The 18,230-nt window shown below is 44.2% G+C and overlaps 1 protein-coding gene across 3 annotated transcripts; it reads right to left on the bottom strand.

Moving 5' to 3' along the window:
* Positions 1-388: 388 nt before the first annotated feature.
* On the bottom strand, positions 389-18,014 carry LOC138967477 (dynein light chain Tctex-type protein 2B-like). 3 transcript variants are annotated; one of them, XM_070340035.1, is made up of 4 exons: positions 17,757-17,913; positions 5,819-6,003; positions 4,759-5,124; positions 389-3,813 (listed from the first exon to the last, which is right to left on the bottom strand). In XM_070340035.1, exons 3-4 carry the CDS (start codon positions 5,056-5,058, stop codon positions 3,514-3,516), a joined length of 600 nt encoding a protein of 199 aa, XP_070196136.1. In that variant the 5' UTR covers positions 5,059-5,124; positions 5,819-6,003; positions 17,757-17,913; the 3' UTR covers positions 389-3,513. The 3 variants fall into 3 exon arrangements, with proteins under 3 accessions (XP_070196136.1, XP_070196135.1, XP_070196134.1); XM_070340034.1 differs by having other exon boundaries at positions 4,759-6,003; positions 17,861-18,014; XM_070340033.1 differs by having other exon boundaries at positions 4,759-6,003.
* Between the last annotated feature and the right edge of the window lie 216 nt (positions 18,015-18,230).

Genomic DNA, 18,230 nt, shown 5'->3' with positions numbered 1-18,230 from the left:
GGTATATTTTTCTGTTGAATGTCTTGAATTTGTTTCTGCATTTGTCTTTGTTTGAGAATTTGACCTTTTTCAGTCTTCGTCATTACTGGTACTTTGTAGGCCTAGGTCTAAATGACATTAACCGCTGGTTAACCTAATAGAAAAATGATCATCTTGACTCTAGAATTATTCATGATATAAATGGAGGTGTTCTATTCAACACACACACACACACAAACACACACACTCACACAAACACACACACACACACGCGCACTCACGCACGAGCACACACACACACACGCACGCAAGCACGCACGCACACACACACACACACACACACACACACACACACACACACACACACACACACACACTGAATATACAAGTAAACAAAGTGGCAGGCAAATCACATTTGTCACAACATTTAAATATATATACTGGTTTATAACAACCACTCTCAGTTGACAACAGTACAAAATACACATTGTTGTCATAAAAAATAAGATGTCTTTGAGGCTCATTCAGCAAGGTGCACAACTTTCATTCGATCTAACTGCACATCTAAACACAAACAATATGAATTTAAAAAAAATTAATTAAACGAAAACAAACAAACAACAAAGATTCTATAAAAATTTAAAAAAAGGTGGAGTGGGGTGGGAGAGAGGGGAAGGGAGGGAGGGGATGTGAAGGAGGGGATGGGAGGGAGGGGATGGGAGGGAGGGATGGGAGGGAGGGGATGGGAGGAGGTTATCACAGAAAGGGAGATGTTTGAGTGTCTCTGCTTCAATAGTTCAAAGTCGCATACCCTCTGATATAATTGTATTCAACATTCAGACAGTTTCTGGGTTGATCTGCAGCCAGTAATCTAGTTTGGATGATCATGAGTTCATGGATCGGGTTTACAGTACTGTCAAAAACATGAACCAGTATCCAGGGCTGAGGTCAATCAATCAATCAATATGAGGCTTATATCGCGCGTATTCCGTGGGTACAGTCCTAAGCGCAGGGATGTATTTATTTTATTTTTATTTTATGCAATTTATATCGCACACATATTCAAGGCGCAGGGATTTATTTATGCCGTGCGAGATGGAATTTTTTTACACAATACATCACAATACATCACGCATTCACATCGGCCAGCAGATCGCAGCCATTTCGGCGCATATCCTACTTTTCACGGCCTATTATTCCAAGTCACACGTTGTGTGTGTGTGTGCCTGAAGCAAGACTGAGTGGGTTTGATCCAACTGGTTGAAAGTGAGATTTCTTGTGATGTCAACCAATCAGACTGGCTCCCATCCAGGACTGGGTGGCCGAGTGGTAACGCACTTGCGCTCGGAAGCGAGAGGTTGCGAGTTCGACCCTGGGTCAGGGCGTTAGCAATTTTCTCCCCCCTTTCCTAACCTAGGTGGTGGGTTCAAGTGCTAGTCTTTCGGATGAGACGAAAAACCGAGGTCCCTTCGTGTACGCTACATTGGGGTGTGCACGTTAAAGATCCCACGATTGACAAAAGGGTCTTTCCTGGCAAAATTGTATAGGCATAGATAAAAAATGTCCACCAAAATACCCGTGTGACTTGGAATAATAGGCCGTGAAAAGTAGGATATGCGCCGAAATGGCTGCGATCTGCTGGTCGATGTGAATGCGTGATGTATTGTGTAAAAAATTCCATCTCACACGGCATAAATAGATCCCTGCGCCTTGAGTCCGAGTCTGGAGATACGCGCGCGATATAAGACTTCATATGACATTAACCCAAGTTTGCTTCGTTCAGCTCAGCCCTGTTCTCCCATCGTCTGAATCCCTCGCTCATCATCTCAAGTCTGTCCACTCTATACGACCTCTGACAATCGCCTAACATCTGACAGTGTTACATCGAGACCAACCGGGATGACTATAAGTGATGGTTCACGATTGGTAAATCATGGCGCTTGACTTGTTCAAACTTGAAGTTGTAGTTTCAACTTCATGTTCAAGACAATAGTTGTTCAGATATAATTATCAAATGGCACCTTCGTAAGATGAAGTGTCCAGGGTTTCACACTGAAGCTATCCGTTACATAACGAAAAAGGTGTTGAATCATACAGAACGGACGGTATGAGATTCTCTCCTCCCCAGACTCTTAAAGGCATACTATTAATCTGACAGTTTCCGATTCCTTGCAAGAAGGGCAATCAACTTTTTTTTTTAAATGGATAGATGCCAGAGGCATGACTGAAAGTCCTAGGGGCTCCGTGCACCTACACTACCCTTCATAAAAAAAAAGTACACAGATACATTTTGCTGTAGATCTCTGTGATGCGGCCAGTTATATTAAAACCAAGTATATTGCCAGAAAAGTAATTCATTCCCCTACTGTATGAAATAAAGAGTTTCATGTTTCATGAATTAGTGTTTATGCAGTGTACCGGAGACCTTGGACACCCCTCAAAATCAATTTTGCAAATGCAAACTTGCAGACACTAAAATACACACAAAAATCAAAATAAGTAAGAGTGACCCCGTTTTTGATCTCAAATGGAAGAACAACTCATTTTCTACCCATATTAATTATTTAGTTCAGCTGTTGTGCCTAGCAGTGTTGTTTTGCCATTTTGAAGAAGACTGATGTCAGCCTCATCAGAAGCCGTAAAAGGCCTGTTTTTGGCGTCATTTTGGGGGGCTATGTGGGTAAAAACCCGGTTGTTTTGTATCAGTGTACTTTTTTATGACGGGTAGTGTAGAAGTGAGAAGTTCAGTAACTTTAAGCTAGACGCACACAGCACGATTTGTTATGACGGGGAGTGTAGAAGTGAGAAGTTCAGTAACTTTAAGCTAGACGCACACAGCACGATTTGTTATGACGGGGAGTGTAGAAGTGAGAAGTTCAGTAACTTTAAGCTAGACGCACACAGCACGATTTGTTATGACGGGGAGTGTAGAAGTGAGAAGTTCAGTAACTTTAAGCTAGACGCACACGGCACGATTTGCTCCAAAACGCACCACAAGTATGGTCATTTAATAAATCAAAGTGGATGAGTGCGCTTCAGAGTGCTGCTCCTCTCCGGTGTTGGAAACAAAAAGTAGTCAAGAAGCGCCGCCTGGCGGCAAGACGACTGGCGCCCTCTATAACGTGGCCGCCTAGTCACAAGCATCACGTACACAAAGAAGGAAAGTTACTCAGGGGAAGTAACCCTACCCAATCATCCCAAAGATGCTCTTTCTTTGCCTGTTGTGCGACATGTAATTAAACTTTCAAAACATTTCCTGTTGCTAAGTAGCGGTAGTAGTATTCAAGTTGTCACGCAGAATCTTATGGTATTACTTTGGAAGCGATCTGAAGGCTTTTTGGCTTAGGTAGGATCCATTTAAGTAACAGTTTAGCGGCTTGCAAAGAGCATTGTCCCTATCGACAAAGTTGCAAGATTAGAACCTTGATTGATCCGGCGTTACAAGATGGCGTCACATTACCAAATATCACTTCAGGTAGTTTTGCTTTACGTTCATTCATTCAGAAAATGATGGCACCACTAGCTAGCACACCCTCACTCAGTGTAAATCCCGAACACCGATGCGGTGCAGAAGATGTGCGCGTTCTGAAAAGTGTAGGAGGCGTAGTTATCTAACTTGTCGTCCCACGCGCAGCGCGAACACGTCATCACCGCCTGATCCTTCTTCTGACCAATCACGACGTGGCAGACCAGCTTGTAGCGGTCAAAGTTCAGGGCCTTGACCTTCGCCTTGATGTCGTCTGCCAGGATCTTGGTCATGTTGGCGCAGATCTTGGGCGAGTAGCGGAACTTGCCCAGCTTGTCTTCCAGCTGTGTCCTGATCACCACTTCCACCTGAAAAATGATGGAACAAAAAGGGAGACTGAGAATCAGCCAATAATTGGTGATTGATTCGATTACCGTTCTTTAATTATATCATTTTGATTGTTGGTGATGGTGTGTGTGTGTGTGTGTGTATGTGTGTGTGTGTGTGTGTGTGTGTGTGTATGTGTGTGTGTGTGTGTGTGTGTGTGTGTGTGCGTGTGTGTGTGTGTGTGTGTGTGTGTGTGTGTGTGTGTGTGTGTGTGTGTGTGTGTGTGTGTGTGTGTGTTAATTGTCGTGATAGGTGTTTGATTGTTTCTTCTATCTTCCTTTATTGTTTTTTCTTTTCAATTGTTTTGTTTGTTTATTCAATCCGCAAATAGTGGTGAGAAAGATCGTTGATTGTGTTGCAAATAAAAGGATGCTGAGTGTGACAGTCACGACGACGTCAACGACTGACGATGGCGATATTTTGGTGAACGTTGCACTGATCAAAAATGAAAAGTAAATATCTGTGACCAAAACGTACGACTCTACCGTGGCAAAAAAGAAAGTGCTTGACCGTAGTGACGCTAAATAGAGCGATAAACATACACAGAGTAAATTGATTGCCGCTTCTATGACGACTACGATGATGATGATGATGATGATGATGATGATGATGATGATGATGATGATGATGATGACGATGAGGAGGAGGAGGAGAAGGAGGAGGAGGACGATGATGTTGATGATGATGATGATGATGATGATGATGATGATGATGATGATGATGATGATGATGATGACGACGACGACGATGACGATGATGATGCTGATGTGGATGATAATGATGGTTATGAGGAGGCGGAGGAGGAGGAAGACCACCACCACCACCACCACCACGACGACGACAACGTTATTCGGCATCCCCTTTAGATTGAACTTTTATTTCTTACCTTGAACAATTACGTTCATAACTGCAATTCAACAGCCTACCTTTTCGGCTTGGAACTTGTTGTGTGGCTGCATGCGGTAAGACGGTTCCTTCTGTATGGGGATGCCTTGTCCAGACAGTCTGCCGAAACGCCGGCTGTGGAAGCGAGAGGCGAACTTCTTGGCCAGTCGCTTGGAGGCTAGCAGACCGATGAGGGATGGACCCGCTTGACCCCCCTGCGCCCCTCCCGAGGACGTGCTGGCCTTCCTCTGTCCTGCAAGACCCACGCTGCTCTTGCGACGACCTGATCCTTTTCCTCCCTCTCCCCCTCCCCCTCCCCCTGGTACGGTCAGTGTTTTCATGATGGACGGTCTGCGGCCTTCACCTCCTCCCTGTCCTCCGTCCTTGGTCGCGGTCAGCGAGAGTTTCTGCATTAAATTCTGTGCCATGTTGGTGATTTGTGAAATACACTTACTTGTCTTTGTCTTGTCTTTTCTTGTCTTGTCTTGTGTTGGCTAACCTTGTCTTGTCTTGTCTTGTCTTGTCTTGTCTTGTCTTGTCTTGTCTTGGTCTGTCTTGTCTTGTCTTGGCCTGCCTTGCCTACCCTTGCCTTATTTTCACTGTCTTGCTTTGCCTTGCCTTGCTTTGTCTTGCCTTATTTGTCTTGCCTTGTCTTGTCTTGTCTTGCTTTGCCTTGCCTTGCTTTGTCTTGCTTTGCCTTGCCTTGCTTTGTCTTGTCTTGCTTTGCCTTGCCTTGCTTTGCCTTGCCTTGCCTTGGTTCGTGGGATGAGCTTATTGGTGGTAAGGTTTCAACCCTCCTTCTTTACGGGACGTCAAACCCCACGAATCAACTAAATGTGGGGAGAAAAGTTTGTTGAACCCCCACTGTCACTGTTGGAACTTCAAGACGCACTGAGTGCACGTGATCAAATGGAACTCACAAATAGTTGACAGTGTCACCATTGATCGGCGTGATTACAGTATAGGAAACCTTATCACCTCATACACAGATGTCACAAGCTTGTCATCAAACTTGAAACACTGGCGACTTCTATGCTCATGTCAATAACACATTTAACAGCGTAACGGTCGTTACTGTCGTGTCCACCGTAGAGTACAGACCGTTACTGTCACTCGAAGACTGTGCACAGTCACTTTAACACAGTGGCAGTGAAGTAACCGCTGGGAGGCAGCGAGGAGAGGTCAAAATATCACTTGAAGCAGACAGGTGTGAGAATGATTCCCGCTATTGACTGCCAATGGTGGGTCGATACTTCACAGTCTCATGCTGCTGACCTGGGCAGGTTCTGTCGGTACACACACAGACAAAAAGCATGGGTGAAACGATAGCGGTGTATATTGCTATTTCATATGTTACGTGGATTTCCATTGGTCAATTGGGCAAAACTGAGCTCAGTGCAAAAGTGATATCGACAACATTTCCGTTGATATCAGTTTTGATATCGACGACCTCTTTATTGCTTCCCCACTTCAAAAACAAAAACACCTAAATTTAAAAACAAACAAATATATATGAAAATGTAATTATCCCAGAATTTAGTTGAGCAAGTGACTAAAGACTTTTTGAAAGGAAAGACATTTTAAAATACTGAAAAGTACAAGAAAAGAGTGAACAAAACGAAATAATAATCAGAGGGAGGAATATGGAACAGCCAAAACTGAGACAAATACTTTTGTAATTTCTTTACAGAAAATACAAAATGTCCAGAGAATTAGCAATATATCTAACATTGACTGACTGTGTGATGATATCTTCTGCCATTGGTCTGTTTCGACAGTGATATCAAAATCTCGACCTCCGGTCTCGATTTTGATATCACTGTCTCAACAGACCATAGCAGAAGATATCATCACACAGTCCGTCAATATTGGGTAATGCATAACTCCGGCGTTTGCGTAGCGATTCGCCACACATGTTCCCGACAGATTTGCCATGGGGATGGTACGACAGTGTTATGCTACATTTTCAGGGGATCGGCCACAAAAACGCCTAAACGATAAGCAATGAAAATTGTGACAGACAACCAGACGGACGGATGGAAATCTTTCTCGTAGATCTAGCTGCTGTTCTATTTAAAAGTTATTCAAAATATTGATGAATCTAAAGGGTTAGACTACTATAATTATAGGCCTACTTGGAATCTGCTGATGCACGGTGTTCACTATTTGCCTTGCACGTGCAGCTAGCGACTAGTATCGCTTATGGTCAGCCAGATTCGTGAAGATTTACTGCTAGATATTTTGGTCAGGAAAAGAGTAACATGGAACCCTACCGTTACAGATTTCGCTTGGTGATGCTATTTTGCCCCGTGGCGGCTATACAGTTTTAGGACAAGACTAGCTGAGTTGACCAGCAGTCATAGACCAACTAACTCTTCCTGTCGCTGATGGGGTCTATGTCGACCAAAAGAGTGGGATTCCCTGTAGGTGGAGTTCCTGTAGGTGGATTCCCTGTATACAGGGAATACCACAGGGTGTAGTTCCTGTAGCGTTTCGCTGATATCGCTGAAAGTCACGTGATGCTTAGCGACATCGGTAGAATTTGATGGGGTTTTTTTTAATCTTTTTTGATATTTCTTAGAAATTCGAGTATGGTTTGCAAGTTGTATTGAAAAACTCCACCCTGTGGGATTCCCTGTAAACAGGGAACCCCCCTACAGGAACTCCACCTACAGGGAATTCCACTCTTTTGGTCGATATCCGAAGGGTATGAGGGAGATCTATAGCATCCATGTGATGATTGTGTGTCGTGTTGTGTATGCACTTTGATCTTTACCCAACAATAGACCGGGGACGGCAGTGTCGGATTTAGGGGGTGGGGGTGGGGGGGTGGGGCGAAGGGGGCCCGCCCCCCCCCCCCCCTTCAGGGAAAAGACAGAGAGAGAGAGAGAGAGAGAGAGAGAGAGAGAGAGAGAGAGAGAGAGAGAGAGATGATTAAATGACAGTTTCTGAGCTCAGGTGGCCCTAGATTGCAGCATTTTGCTTCGCGCCTTCAAGTTTGTGCAAAAAAGTTTGGGTGTGCCCCCCCCCCCCCCCCCCCCTTCCTTTGGATCCGCCCTTGGACGGGTTTGTGAGTAGTCAATGACAATGTCTGCGTGTAAGATGGTTCACAGTTGCAATCCTACCCTTTGTTGCCAACCGTGGGCGTTCGTTATATTGAAGTGAATTAGGTCAGTCAAGACTATTGGAAAGATTAAGGCTAAAGTTCTCAAATGAAGCCTCATGGAAAAGCACTATATTTTAGTGCTCTCTCCCCTGTCTGTGTGTCTATCTGCCTGCTTCTCTTTCTCCACCGCCCACTGTTTGTCTGTATGTCAGTCTTCTCTCTCTCTCTCTCTCTCTCTCTCTCTCTCTCTCTCTCTCTCTCTCTCTCTCTCTCTCTCTCTCTCCCCCTCTCTCTCTCTCCCTCTCTCTCTCTTCCTCTCCCTCTCTCTCCCTCTCCCTCTCTCTCTCCCTCTTCCTCTCTCTCTCTCTCCCCCTCTCTCTCTCCCTCTCTCTCTCTCTCTCTCTCCATCTCTCTCTCTCTCTTTCTCCATCTCTCTCTCTCCCTCTCTCTCTCTCTCTCTCTCTCTCTCTCTCTCTCTCTATTTTACATTTTTTTTATTCCAGTCTATTCCAGTTCTACATTCTCCCTAAATCACTTCTTTTCGTGCCTAGAGAAAACAAAACCCGTGAAATGTTCCTCCCGTGGGTACCACCCAAGATTCCACACTATACATTCATTCCTGCCCACTTTACGACGTGCGCAGTGGCTTAGTGGATAAGACATCGGCCTCCTAATCGGGAGGTCGTGAGTTCAAATCCCGGCCGCGGTCGCCTGGTGGGTTAAGGGTGGAGATTTTTCCGATCTCCCAGGTCAACTTGTGTGCAGACCTGCTAGTGCCTTATCCCCCTTCGTTTGTACACGCAAGTACAAGACCAAGTGCGCACGGAAGAGATCCTGTGATCCATGTCAGAGTTCGGTGGTTTATAGAAACACGAAAATACCCAGCATGCTTCACACGAAAGCGGCGTATGGCGGTCTTTCAATAAAACTTTCTTTCTGCTAAGGTCTTTGATTAAATATCGATTCTCGCCGCGACACAAAAGGTTGATTTTTAAATTAGCCCCGGTTCACCTGCTAATAAGCAGCCGTACGCATAATTAAACGAGCAGATATTGTGCTGAGCTTAAACCGAATTGAAAGCAACAAGCAACTATAAAGAACTGAATGCGTCTTAGAGACTTTCAATGCGTATATAATTAGAGATAGAAAGTCGGGAAAGAACTGAAACTGACGCGATGATTTCAAAGCGACAATAAACTGACACTGATGCTAAGACTTTTAAAGCGAATTACAGTATTTGCTTAATCACACAAAAAAAGAAATTAAACTGACATGGAAAAGTTCAAGGTGTACAATTTGAAAGAGACCGTTGAGAGGAGAGCTGAAACAGACAAGAAAACCTTTAAAGCGTAAAAGGGGAAAGCGACAATTAACAAGAGTACAAACTAACACACTGTAACTTTCACAGACAATGAGACCTTTAAAGCGTAAAAGTTGAAAGCGACAATTAACAAGAGTACTAACTTACTCATTGTAACTTTCACAGACAATGAGACCTTCAAAGCGTGCAAGTTGAAAGCGACAATTAACAAGAGTACTCACTTACTCACTGTAACTTTCACAGACAATGAGACCTTTAAAGCGTGCAAGTTGAAAGCGCCAATTAATAAGAGTAAGCCTACTAACTTACTCAAAGTAAATTTTACAGACAAGCAGATCTTTAAAGCGTGAAATTTCAAAGCGCCAATAAACGAGATAACTTACTTAATATGTGACCTTTACAGCCTACAAAGAAAACGTCACAGAACACATAGAAGTAAAACTAATGTGAAGACTTTTTTGAAGTGTCTTGGTGATGAAATGTTAAAAAAAATCTTCGAGTTGAAACGAACAATCTACACGAACTTGAAGTGATCATGAAACTAACATAGAAACTTTTAGGCCAAAAAAAAAAAAATAAGTCCGTTTACGGTAACATAGGCCAAAAAAATACGGTCGGTAGGTCGGGATTTTTTTTTTTTTTTTTTTTCCCAAAAAACCCCATATTTTTACGTTATTTTGCGTGGTTTTTTTTCCCCCCAAATGTCAAAAAAAAAGTCTAGGGTCGCGCGAAAAAAATAGGGTCGGTCGGGTTACCGTAAACAGACCTTTTTTTTTGTTTTTGCCTTAAAGCATACAGCTTAAAGGCCCACTCCGCCTCGTCTAAGTTCTAGCCAGGCTTTTAAGTGCTGTTCACACGGCATGCAGACTTGCAACCAACTTGTGACCAACTTTCAAGCGATTTTAGTCGGCGGCAAGTCAAATGAAAATCGCTGCCCATGCATGTGAACAGCACAAACTCGCAAACTAGTTTTAAGCGGCGAGTCTCGCCAGACTTCGCCTTTCGGGCTTGTCCGGTTGACCTCGTTGTTTTCCGGCAAAGGGAAGGCTAGAGCCACAGAGATGTAAGTGTGAGTTTAGAGGGAGCGGTCAGCGACCATAAACTCTATTTAAACGAGACAGATATGCAGCAAAAGGAGGGGGGGGAGGAGGTGTCAGTAGAGGTAATGCAGGAGGAAGTGATAGCAGAGTCCCGTGGGAACGAATGCGGGGAATGAAGAGGGTTGGAGGGCAGGGGGGAGGTGATGAGTGAAGGAGAGCAGTCTGGAATGAAACAATGGTAACAGATAAGGGAGTCCGAGAGAGAGCGAGAGAGAGCGAGGACCGAAGTCATTAGTAGCAGCGCAGCGGCCAGCAAGCAAGTTCAGCGATTTTCAGTTCTGCAAACTATGGAGTTCAATTTTTCTTCTTGGGCAAAAAATCTGCCCCAACCTGTAATTGAGGTTCTGGAAAAAGAGGAGTTCACAAGCCTCAGTGCCTTGAAATATGCAGGAGAAAAGGACCTGGAAAGCCTTAAGTTAAAACGAGGCCACATAGTGGAATTAAAAGCGGCAGTGGCAGACCTGCAACAGAAGTACGGGGGAGGGCCGTTGCGTGCTGCCGACCAAGTGGCACCGCTCCAGGGTCTTCTTGGCAACATGGCCATACAGTCTGCTTCACCAGGTGAGACTTATTTACGAATTGTTGACTTCGTACCGGCTTCTATGGCGGTGGAGGAAGAGGTGACACTCGGGGGAGGTGTCACGCTCAAGCTGGCCAACAAATCAAAGTTGGAGAAAGTATCCCCCTGCCACTGGATCGTGGCAAATGCTAAAATAATGGCAAAACTCATGAACACCGCCGTGGACTTCGACCACGAAGCTTACCTCTGTTATACAGAGATGGTGGGCGAGCTCGGCGCAAGATTTTCCTGGCAGTCGGTGCTCCTTTACGATGACGAGTACAGGAAGCGCCAGTCTACCAGCGGGTTTGCTTGGGGAACCCCCAACCCCCACCTGTCCACAGTGATTCTCCGTGAGCGTGCCCAACAAGTTCCTGGCAACAAAAGCGGCAAGGCCATGACGGGAAGCGGCGGTATTCGACGACCTGTGGGACCCAGTGGGAAGGAGGTGTGCCTGCAGTACACAAACAAAGGCACATGCCTCTACGGGTCCCGCTGCAGGTTCGAACACGTGTGTGACACGTGTGGAAAGGAGCACCCCGGCAAAGACCACCAGGCGACAGCAAACACCAGTGCCTAGGATACAGCGCAGCGAACTGACAACACAACGGTAGGCCCCACCTATTCCAGCCCGTTCCCTCAATTAGATCCTCATGACTGTGCATTTTTGGGAAATCATGCATCTATTAGTGCAAAATCTCAAATGTGGCACTCAGTGCTAGAGGGCGATTGTGACAGAGAATTTTTGTTAGACGGTATACAGCACGGTTTTCGGGTAACAGAAAAACATAAAACATGTGTGTTAGCAGCAGAACAAAGCAATCATAAATCAGCGTACGATCATCGCGACGTGGTAGAACAAGAACTGTTAGATCAAATAGCAAAAGGAAATTATATAGTGGCAAGTAAGAAGCCAACGGTCGTAAGCGCACTAGCCGCGATCCCCAAAGAAGATGGTAGCGTTAGGCTAATTCATGATGCCAGCAAACCAACAGGTAGGGCAATGAACGATTACTCCATCCCTGAGTCAGTGAAGTTTCAAACAGTCTCTGATGCGTGCGCCTTAGCGAAGACAGATTATTGGTGTGCTAAAGTCGACTTGCAGTCCGCATATCGCTCAGTGTGCATCAGTCCGGATGATTATTGTGTAACGGGACTCAAGTGGCATTTCAAAGGTAAAAACAGACCGACTTATTTGTTTGACAGTCGACTTCCATTTGGTAGCAATGTAGGACCGTCACATTTTCATAGACTTTCACAGTCAATTCGCAGGTGCATGGCCAGGAGAGGCATGCCTGGTGTGTTAGCATACATAGATGATTTTCTTTTAGTAGCAGCAACAAAAGAGGAGTGCAACGACATGTTATTTTCTTTGATTAGATTATTGAGGGAACTAGGCTTCAACATTAGCTGGAAGAAGGTGGTGGGGCCCACCCAACGTATCACATTTCTTGGAGTCGACATCGACACGCGAAACAACACTCTGTCACTTGGAAGTGACAAACTGCAGCAACTGCGGCGGCGACTACTGCAATTTCGAGGAAAGAAGCGCGCGACAAAAACTCAGCTTCAAAGCATCGCGGGTTCTCTTAATTGGGCCTGTCAAGCTGTCAGAGGAGGAAAATTCTTTCTGCGGCGGATACTGGACACAATAAAACCCCTTCAGCAGCAGCGGCACAAAGCAAAGCTTTCTAGCGAATTCCAAAAAGATGTGCAATGGTGGCTTTCTTTTATGCATGTATTTAATGGAACAGTGTATTATTTCCACAATGCAAAACAGCATGTCCATGTGGACGCATGTAATATTGCAGCAGGTGCCTTTTGGCAGGGCGACTGGCAGTACACCTATTTTAAAAAAGACATGCCGGCAGCGAACAATTTACACATAAACTTTAAAGAAGTATGTGCTGTGTTACAAGCTGTGACACGATGGGCACCGATGTGGTGCGGACAAGAAGTGATTGTGCATACTGATAGCACTGTGACAAAATCAATTATCAATAAAGGCAGATCTACTAATAAGTATGTCAACAGCTTACTTCGGAAAATGGCATGGGAATGTGCTAAAGTAAACTGTAGCATTGCGGCGGTGCATGTGGCCGGTTGTGTAAACATTATGGCTGACACTATTTCACGTCTTCACGAGCCTAGGCGGCGCGAAGAGTTAGTGCGGCTGTTGACTTTCTGGCACCGGGGGAGACCCCCCAACGTGAACCTGTGTGATCATATGTCTGACCAAGCCCTTGTGTTCCTTCTTTCCAGATGAAGGATGCGAATAATGTTTATGTAAACATTGTAAACAAGACATTGTGTTCTTGGGCGGCGTGTTTGGTGTGTTTTTTCTTTGTGGAGTTCTCCAAAAAATCGAACTTGTTCCAGGACAACGGGAATCTTGATCCCGATAAGCAGCTTACACGAGATCGCGTGGTGATTTTGGAGACGGACAGTGTGTCAATAACTTTTCAATGGAGTAAGACAATTCAGCGTAAAGAACGCTCCGTGGAAACAAAAAGGGCTTCCTGCAATCCCTTCACATCCTTTATGCCCAGTGTCCGCAGTGACTGATATGTTTCATGTTTTTGGGACCGATGGGCCCCAAGGCGCAGGTTTTTTCCGATCAAAGGATCTGATTTCAATAAGAAACTGCGTGTAACTGCTGCTGTTGCTGGAGGGGATTTCACAATGTAAACGTCTATTATTTGACTCAGCTAGCCAATCAGTTCGCGCGATAAGGAAAGTCTGGCGCAAGTCATTTGCTTGTCACGGCTGAGTCGGGCAGTGCTCAACTGGGTTTTGGAGTCTGGCGCGAGTCGTTCGCGAGTCTGGGGCGAGTCACTGGGGCTGTTCGCATGGCAGACTTTTCCCCGATTCAGCCTCAACGACTCGGGAGCGATTTTCAAACGACTAAAGTTGGTCCCAAATTGGTTGCAAGTCTGCCATGTGAACTGCACTTAGCATGAGATAATACCATCCAATCCCTTGATCATATACAGAAAATGAACAACCTTGGTGAAGTTATTCTATCATTGCTGAATCTCTTGTTATTCTCCAATTAATACCTTTTACTGCGCACAGCAGAAAAAGAAGAACATTCAAGAACCTTAATAACTTTTGCTCTTTTGTTGTTGTTGTTCTTCTTCAGGCAAGGCAGCAATAACATTTGACGCTCTTTGGAAGTACCGCTATGTTCATGTAAGGAATCTCGTTTCGTTCTGCTGTTAGTAGATAAGCATGACAATGTGCAGCATGTGTGCTATGCATATGCTTGAAAGACTTCACGAGGGCTCAAAAGAAAAGGGAAGAGAATAAAAACGGTAAGTATAATTTTCCAGTTACTGTTACGTCAAAGTGCTTCTGAAAGAACTGAATATGGCACTTTTTATGAAAAAAAAATCAAAGAAAAGGAAGTAGAAAAAAAATGTAGAGTGCAGGTTCTGAATTCATTTTCTTCCCGACAATGCATTGCATGAATATACCTCGACTCAGTTCGTTGTTCCACTGCTTTTTATTGCGAGTGACAAAGGGAACAAACGTCATGTAAAACTTGCGCAAGAAGTAATTTTGACAGCCGTAGCGTGTCAGTAACGCGAGTTTTGTCCAGGTTTAAGATCTCTGCTGAGATCTTGATGCGCGTACGTATAAAGAGATCTTGTTCGCCTGCAGAAGGGTTTGTGTTGAATATAACATTGGTACGATCTCATGGATATCTTCCTTTCCGTGTCTATTATTTTGTCAATCACCATATATCCCTTCTCGGGATGAAAGACTCCTGTCACTTTACCAGCCTGGCTTCTTTCTGAGGGGGGAGGGGGAGGGGGGGCGGGGGTGTCTCTCAGTGGTGAAGTAATTTCATAAAAGACACCTATGTCAATCATTAATTCAGCGCGCACACACACATACACCTACACACACATAATTATACACACACACACGCGCACAAACACACGCGAACACACACACACACACACACAAACAAACACACACACACACACACACACACACACAAACAAACACACACACACACACACATACACCTATATATATATACACATACACACACACACACACACTCACACACACACACACACACACACACATACACCTACATACACACACACACACACACACACACACACACACACACACTCACACACTATGCTGAGAATGCAGTCATTCTATTGATTTTGTGTATGTGTTCAGGTGAAAGGGTGTCCTTATTCCATGTGAAAGGGTGTCCTTATTCCATGTGAAAGGGTGTCCTTATTCCATGTGAAAGGGTGTCCTTATTCCATGTGAAAGGGTGTCCTTATTCCATGTGAAAGGGTGTCCTTATTCCATGTGAAAGGGTGTCCTTATTCCATGTGAAAGGGTGTCCTTATTCCATGTGAAAGGGTGTCCTTATTCCATGTGAAAGGGTGTCCTTATTCCATGTGAAAGGGTGTCCTTATTCCATGTGAAAGGGTGTCCTTATTCCATGTGAAAGGGTGTCCTTATTCCATGTGAAAGGGTGTCCTTATTCCATGTGAAAGGGTGTCCTTATTCCATGTGAAAGGGTGTCCTTATTCCATGTGAAAGGGTGTCCTTATTCCATGTGAAAGGGTGTCCTTATTCCATGTGAAAGGGTGTCCTATTCCATGTGAAAGGGTGTCCTTATTCCATGTGAAAGGGTGTCCTATTCCATGTGAAAGGGTGTCCTTATTCCATGTGAAAGGGTGTCCTTATTCCATGTGAAAGGGTGTCCTTATTCCATGTGAAAGGGTGTCCTTATTCCATGTGAAAGGGTGTCCTTATTCCATGTGAAAGGGTGTCCTTATTCCATGTGAAAGGGTGTCCTTATTCCATGTGAAAGGGTGTCCTTATTCCATGTGAAAGGGTGTCCTTATTCCATGTGAAAGGGTGTCCTTATTCCATGTGAAAGGGTGTCCTATTCCATGTGAAAGGGTGTCCTTATTCCATGTGAAAGGGTGTCCTTATTCCATGTGAAAGGGTGTCCTATTCCATGTGAAAGGGTGTTCTTATTCCATGTGAAAGGGTGTCCTTATTCCATGTGAAAGGGTGTCCTTATTCCATGTGAAAGCGCAGACAGATCTATGGCGGGGATATAGCTCAGTTGGTAGCGCGCTGGATTTGTATTCAGTTGGCCGCTGTCAGCGCGAGTTCGATCCCAGGTTCGGCGGAAATTTATTTCACAGAGTCAACTTTGTGTGCAGACTCTCTTCGGTGTCCGAACCACCCCCCGTGTATACTACATTGGGTGTGCACGTTAAAGATCCCACGATTGACAAAAGGGTCTTTCCTGGCAAAATTGCTTAGGCACAGTTAATAATTGTCTACCATACCCGTGTGACTTGGAATAAGGCCGTGAAAGGTAAATATGCGCCGACATGGCTGCAATCTACTGGCCGTATAAAATTTCATCTCACACGGCATCACTGCAGAGCGCCTAGAACTGTACCCACGGAATATGCGCGATATAAGCCTCATTGATTGATTGACCATGCGTAGCGCGATTCTGTCGCTGCACTCTATCCCCAGGAATAATAGCCCGAATTTCTTGACGATTCCTTTAGCTCGATAAGACATACCAAATACCAAATGACTGTACCTACGCGGGACGAACGGAGCCTTTAATTTTGAAACGTTCTTTAATTCCTCGTTTCCAAGTACGCCTCCCAAACAGCACTCATGTTGCACGACTTCAAAATATATACTTATTTGAAAAGGAGTGTGAACATTTCCAAGTCGTCTTTGTTTGCCTTTAACTCTCCGTGGACAATACTGCTTTAAGAAGTCCTCACGCACATACTTGAAGAAAAGAATTATTGGATTCCACTTCAAGAGGCTACATAGCCCTGTGATCTTTCATTCAGAATAGGCAAGTCAAGTCAAGTCAGGTCAAAGATTTATTCTTAACAACTCCTTTGGGGATACCTTATTTGAGCGGCGGTCACATGACGCTGTCAAAGAAATCTTTGATCCAAAAAGTGTGCCAGATAGCAAAGTTGAGAGTCTTTATTGGCAAAGAAGGTTGGAATGAAATCACGGGACATCTAACCACATGAACTCCTTTGAATAAACGTATTTTTTAAAGTGAGAAAAAAAATGAATGGAACGGAATAAAAGATGAAAGGAACGCAAAGAACAATCAAAAGAAAGTGTAAATAGATGCCCAAAAAGTTTGAGAAGAGAGAGGTAAAATTAGAGTAACCATATAGGATATAGGAAATGTATCTGCAAGAGACTTAATTTCAAACACCAAAAAATGCTAAAAACTTATATCAAAACTCTCTCTGTCTCTCTCTCCCCCTCTACCAGCTTGTACTTATAATTACTTGCATAGTATGCATTTGATTTTATGAATAACCACATATGTATGCTCTTCATGCCTCATCTTCATCATCATCATCATCATCATCATCATCATCATCATCATCATCATCATCATCATCATCATCGTCATCTTTATCGTCACGTGCTGAAGTTTTCTGACTTTTTAACTTTTTAATTTTTAATTTTTCAATTTTATCATTGTGTGTCTGTGCGTCCCAAGGACAGATTGTAAGAAAAGGCGTTGCCTTAAATCTTAATCCTTGTTAAATAAAGTTCAATTCATTTCAATTCTCTCTCTCTCTCTCTCTCTCTCTCTCTCTCTCTCTCTCTCTCTCTCTCTCTCTCTCTCTCTCTCTCTCTCTCTCTCTCTCTCTCTCTCAGTCTCGCTCTGAAGGAAGGAGGTAAGGAAGGAAGGAAGGAACGAACGAACGAACGAACGAACGAATGAAGGGAAGAAGCATGCAAACAAGCAAGCAAACAAACAAGCAAGCAAGCAAGCAAGCAAGGAAGGTATCTGACCTGTCAGAAGCATAAATTTTTCTCCCGAAAAAAGATTAAATCACAACAAAAACATCTCCAAAAAATCACTTGGGTAAAAAACCAAAAACTTGATACACTCTTACCTCTACGGTCTCAGCACAGTCTCTACAACAGACCTGGCACAACCCAACAACCCATGAACATACAGTAGCTCCCTCGAACCACAACAGAAGCACTACTGGCTTACCGATATTGTGTGTCTGGGACGAAAAACTTCACAGTGAAATCCAAGCGTCAAATTGCACAGACACGAATTGCTTGGCTTTTTACCGAAACAACGACAAATTGTATTCATACGCTCGCTGTCCTCTCGCAGATCGCGCATTAAAACTGGCAGCATTTCACTTAGTCAGTGTAAGGACGAACGGTAAACTCTTCCCTTATTTTTGAGGGGCCAGTTGTTCCATTCGCGCTGTTTTCAGAGTGTGTTGATGTGTTCTTTTTGCTGGAATAAACTTGAGGACAGAAGAGCGCTTGTCAGTTGAAATGAAATTTGAGGGTGCTCACGTTCGTTTGAAACATTTTTAAAGATACTATGTCCGTTGGTTCCTTTAAAG

Source organism: Littorina saxatilis, linkage group LG5 (assembly GCF_037325665.1).
Source record: "Littorina saxatilis isolate snail1 linkage group LG5, US_GU_Lsax_2.0, whole genome shotgun sequence".
Taxonomy (NCBI): Eukaryota; Metazoa; Mollusca; class Gastropoda; order Littorinimorpha; family Littorinidae; genus Littorina; species Littorina saxatilis.
This window is presented reverse-complemented; position numbering and strand designations above follow the sequence as displayed.